Here is a 6000-nt window from a genome sequence, read left to right as displayed (position 1 = left end):
ACCGCGACTAAAAATAGATCATGCGCAGTCTACAAGAACGTTACGCTATGACAGTCATTTCCTTACTAAATGTAGGTAAGTAAACGAGTTATATTTTATAAATATTATTTATTTTGAACCTATTAAAAAAAAACTATTTGTTTTTTTATTTATAAATTAAAATGTTAAGTACGTATCTATTTACAAACATTTCTTTTATCTGTCATGATGGTAATTATCTCTCCGTCTAGGGCCGAGGACCTGACCCTCAATGTCCGCGATTCAAGCCCTAAGATCGTGTATACGAGTCAGCTCCGTATACTTCCGGGAGATTAAAAATAAATTTATAAAAATAGACGGATGATCACATTCTCAAAATAGAACGATGATGTCATTCTAAAAATAGAATCCAATATGGCGCCGCGCATGCGCAGTCGTGACGCCAAAGAGGCGCCTATACTACTGTTATACACTACACAACGCTGCGATGGCAATTCACTTCACGACCCGACGAAGACAAGATACTAGGCGACACGACGAAGTCAACACGCTGCACGACGAAAGTAACACACTACGCTTCAGGATGTAGACAACACACTATGCGTCACGACAAAGGCAACATGCTACACGACACAACAAAGACAATATGGTACGCGACGAGGCAATATACTACGCGACATGAAGACAACACACTACAGGACACGACGAAGAAAACACACTACGTGACACGACGAAGACAATATGCTTAGCGACGTGACGAAGACAGCACACTACGCGACACGACAAAGACTACAAACGACCCGTCACGACGAAGACAACGCACTACTCGACACGACGAATACAACACACTCGCAACGCAACGAGGGCAATGAGAAAGAAAACCAGTTAATTTTTGTTTATTGTTGTATTTGTTGTATTTACAATGAATCGGTTTCAACATATTTCATCAGCCGCATCGGGCCGTAACATCATCAATCACAAGGGTTCATATGAAACAGTACGGTTACGTCACCAACTACAATTGTTGTTATATGATCCGAATACGACCATCCTAGGCAGTTTTTTGGGACGTGTCTTACTGCACCAACTGTTGATAATATAGGATTGTATGATACTGAACTTTTTTTCAGTTATAGTACGTATTTCTCCCCCTATTCGTACTTTCCTTAAATGTTTTATAAGCAGAATATAAATTACATAAATCAATATTAATTTTAAAATAATCAGTACACGATTTTTGCATTATACGTATTATATAGTATGTTGTGCATTAAAATGACTTGGTGTATCATTTTATGAGACATGTTTTCAAGGCTGACCAAATTATTTGAGTGTTTTTGTACACAAAGAGTATAAGAATGTTTAAATGTTACTTTTATTCGTTAGCATTTCTGAAAAGAATAAAAATATCTATATTACCGTATTTTATTGTTTAAACATTGTGAGCTTGATAATGCTTAAATCAAATTAAATACATATTCTACTAGACTAGTGCATTGTATGTTGTATTTCCTTGTTTAAAAGAAAGTGTAATAAATAGTAAGACTTTCAAATGAAATATCATAATTATATAAGGACAATGAATCCGCCGTTTCTTTTTCGTAATTCCGAAACATTGATAGTTTTTGAAACACCAAATTATGGTGGCTGATTTGGTAGGCTACACTTTGCGCGTTGCGTTGTCGATAAACGATGAGTAAATCAAGTGTTTTATGCATGTAATACACTATCACAATCCCATCCATACTTGAAGATACTTGTATGATACTTTCTTTCTGTTGTATGTTTTCAGGTAATAATGTATGCCGGAAAAAAGCAACCGATCGTCTATATCTCCCGTAGTGATAGTTTCAGCGCATGTCATCGATTGAATAACAATGATCTTTCAGATGAAGATAACCAAATTACGTTTGGTAAATGTAATAACCCTAAAGGACACGGTCACAATTACAAAGTCGAGGTGACAGTACGTGGTCCCGTGGACCCTGTGACCGGAATGGTGCTTAATCTTACCGATCTTAAAGCTTACATGGAAAAAGCGTTTATGTCAACACTTGATCATAAAAATTTGGATTTAGACGTGGACTACTTTAAAGATAAAGTCAGCACAGCAGAGAATATTGCAGTGTATATTTGGGAGAGAATGACTGAACAACTTACACCTGGACTTTTATATGAGGTCAAAGTGCATGAAACTGAAAAGAATATCACTAGTTATAGAGGTGAACAGTCAGAATAACGTACGTCAATTCATGTTCGATGTCTCTAAATTAACAAAAAACTGTGCGATTGAGCACACACCGTAGCTGTAACGAAATAATTTGGCACTTGCTAAAACTATAAAGTTAAGACGGTATCAATTACGTCATATGTCACACCTGTCCACCAATCCACACCCCAACTTTCCAAGCTGCTAATTTATCTATAGATATGCATTCTCGTCACTTTATTTATTTTACTACCAGTGTCACGTATAAAAGTCGTGTGCGGCATTGTTTAATGTTATGATTGTTATCTAATTAAACAGATATGTAAGGTAACTTTATTTGTTACGAAAAAATCAAAAGGTTCAAAAACACATACTATAGATATTATAAATAAAGATGTCATAAATGACAAAACTATTTTTACATCTGTTCAGTTATGACATGAAATATCACGACAGCGTACAACCTTTATTAGTAATAAACCGTATACATTAAACTTTTAAAGAACATGTTCATTATTTGGCTTTTAACATAATTTAGACTTACATTCAATACATTCATCGTTATTTCAAATTGCATTTTATGACTGCTTACAGTTCGTAAATAGTTGTGATGCAATAACTGAATTTTCATGCCACATTTAAGTCCGACGGTTAATAGTTCTCAATAGTTATCTCTCGCATCTTTTTTGTGGTATATTGAACGCGAACAAAGAGAAAATGTATTAAAGTATAAATGTCTCATAAATTTGTACTCTCAGTATACAAAACTGCCGATTCTCATTTTGACCGACATTTCAGTAAAGAAGTTGAGAAGTTTAACAAATTCCAAATTTTTAAAAAAGTTTTTAATTTTTTAAATTTCAATGCAATGGGGCATTTTCGTAATGGTTTTAGGAAAAATGCCCCCAATTGTTTAAACAGAAATCAAAATATGAATAAATTGTTTTTTTAAAGAAAAACATTTCCCTAAGTAATCCACTTTTTTCTAAAGACAAAATATACCTAAAGATTTTTTTTATTTTTGTCTCATCCCTTGATCCCAAAAAAGTTTCAAAAACCCTTTATAAAAAAGTTTTTTACATTTTTGTTTTAAAAATTCCAAAAAAACTCCATGATTACTATGGGATTTACCGTAAATTAAAAAGGTTTTAAAAAAAAAAAAAATTAATTTTGCCCCTTTGGGTTTTTTTTTTGAAAAAATTTTTTTCATGCTGCTATCCTTTTAACTTTTTTAAAAACAAATATAACACTGCAAAATTGTAGTAAATTGAATTGATTATCCCCACCCCTCGACATTTTGTAAAGCAATTTCAACGAAAGCATTAAGTTATTTAAGTGTTAGATGCCTATGTCTGTAAAGTCTTCATTTTCAATGACAATACAATCAGGATACTGCATGGAATGTGGGTTCAAGCCCCACTGGGAGTCGACTTTTTTGTACTTTTTTATTTCTATTTGTCTGGTCAGACTATGGTTCTATTTTAAATTTTATTAAAAATTTCTTTAATTTAGATATATTTGGAAATTTATATGTACCTTTTAGTGTTAAATGAGTGAAAATCCGGTAGTTTTACAACCTAAATTTATTATGTTTTTCCAAACCTGGATAGTCAACTTTCTTTTTTTGTACAAATGTTCAGAAACGTATCTTGATAATTATTATGATGAAGATAAAAGGGTACCCCCATTGATAGCTAACAAATACGGCCGGTTTTCTTCACCCGACCCTCTTTTTGTTTAATCAAATCTGACAAACCTGTTTCAATTATCCCATTTTGTTTTCAAATATGCTTTTCCTTGGTTTTGTTTCTTTTCATTTCGAAATTATTGTTGTTTCTTACCACTTCTACTTAAGTCAGATAAAAATGAAATAAGTAAAATTGTTCTCTAATTGACGATGTTTTCGTTCTATAAAATTTATACAAAAGTTTAACTTAAAGTCGCATGCCTCCAGATTCATGCACATTTTCATGAAAATTTTGAAGTGTGTATTGAAAATCAAGCTATTGTGAAGTTTACATGTGGCTAAGGGCACTTACAGTCCATGTTGATTACAAAAAAATGGGTCAAAATATGAAAAAATAGCTTTTATTTCCTGAGCCAGGTTATAGAAATAAGGTGAACAATACTGCAAAATCAGACAATAATTAATCGCACATTACATGAAAATAATATCTTGAATCTTGAATCTTTTGACTTTTCTACATAACCGCAAAACTCCACTTTAGATTAAGCCTGAGACTTTTTTATTATTTCTCAGATTAAGCCTTTCGCTGCCAGAACCTTTTATGAAATTTCATTGTATTTGCAATAGAAATATCTAAGAATTACAGATGAATTTGTAATTTTAATCACGTACATGTTAATATTAGTTATCGAGGAAGCATTCGATAAAAAATTTGATTAAAGATTATTCAATATAATAATTTATCAAAGCAAATTAAATTTTAAGTAGATATTGTTTAAGTTTATAATGATAGAAAATACAATACATGTACATATACAAGTACTTTTATGGAGAAAAATGAACAAATTTAAGATAAAATGATTGCTATATATACCTCAAACCTGAATTCATCCCTGCCTACAGGGCGTATTTACTCGTTCTACTTCACTTACCGTACCATCAGTTTTGGTCAGAGTAAATATGGTTAAGATATTACCTTTTACAACTGCGTCTTGGTATCAATATCTTAGAGCTGAGACAAGGCCACTGACACACAGGTGTGTGCTTATTTGTTTGTGACCTGAAGGTCAACGTGTATTTGCATCTCTGTGCTACGAAATTGAAATATTTTTAGAATCTAAATGAATGCTTAATTTAATTTATTGTATTTTCCTTCCCATATGTCTTTTTTTTCGCGACAAAAAGTCCTTGCAATTCAGTAAAATAGCGATAAAAGAATGTATTGCCTACAATGTAAAGATAATGAGCTGATGCGGTGGAAAGAATATTGTATGACGTTATATTCTAAAAGCTTCTGACAGTTCGTTAACACAGGCAATGCATTATCTGTTTGTAAATACTGCTTGTTGTTACGTTACGAGGGGCGTTTAAATATGAATGCAACTGGGTCAATTTACATAAGTGCATAACAAACAGGGCCAAAATAATGATCTCAATCCTTCAAAATACTCACCACAATGTGATATACAAAGTTTTAGTCTTTTGATCAAATTTGTTTAATGCGTTTTCATAATCTTTTCGAAGCATACTGTTCAGACACTGGAATATAGCCGAACTGAGATTTTTTCACGTTTGATATTTTCTTCCATCAAGGTGTTTTTTGAGCCTCGGAAATAGGAAGTAGTCACAAGGGGCAAGATCTGGCGAATAAGGAAAGTAAGAAAGCTCGACAACCTTTTCCTGTTTCAGCTATTCTCGCCCAAAGGTGAAATATGATAAACAAGATCATCAAGGAAAGGCTGCGTTCAATGAACGCAACCCCCATACGACCCAGCAACAAGAACTAGTGGCAAGGAGCCCAGGCGGACCCTAAAGAAACAAATATTAACCATTAGTCTAGACATAGAGGGGGACACTAACATTGAACGCCGAACAATCCCTTGAGGATGAAAATATAACAATAGTTGCAGATTTAAGCCGGCAAGCATGAGGTGCATCTTTAACTAAATCCACACCACTTTTGAAATTCTTACACCGTGTGACAGATAAAAAAGAAAGTCCATTGTTCCTATAAACAAGACACATTTCATTAAATATGTCTTTCGCCTGTATAACAAGAAGACAGCGGTTCTTGATATAAGACCCTATTTAGTGAGTGAAAGGAGTTCTTTTCCATCCCATTTTA

General features: G+C 33.2%; 1 protein-coding gene across 1 annotated transcript; it reads left to right on the top strand.

The window, feature by feature from the left end:
- The first annotated feature begins 1750 nt into the window (after window positions 1–1750).
- LOC132718754 (6-pyruvoyl tetrahydrobiopterin synthase-like) lies at window positions 1751–3004 on the top strand. The gene has a single exon (XM_060702480.1). It carries the CDS (start codon window positions 1778–1780, stop codon window positions 2216–2218), a length of 441 nt encoding a protein of 146 aa, XP_060558463.1. The 5' UTR covers window positions 1751–1777; the 3' UTR covers window positions 2219–3004.
- Window positions 3005–6000: the final 2996 nt, after the last annotated feature.

The sequence above is a fragment of the Ruditapes philippinarum genome, unplaced genomic scaffold, assembly GCF_026571515.1.
Source record: "Ruditapes philippinarum isolate M1 unplaced genomic scaffold, ASM2657151v2 ctg3505_1_1_1_1, whole genome shotgun sequence".
Classification (NCBI taxonomy): Eukaryota; Metazoa; Mollusca; class Bivalvia; order Venerida; family Veneridae; genus Ruditapes; species Ruditapes philippinarum.
This window is presented reverse-complemented; position numbering and strand designations above follow the sequence as displayed.

Bases quoted from the DNA above. Each gene is read 5' to 3' on its own strand.
- LOC132718754 (XM_060702480.1), top strand. From the start codon at position 1,778: ATGTATGCCGGAAAAAAGCAACCGATCGTCTATATCTCCCGTAGTGAT.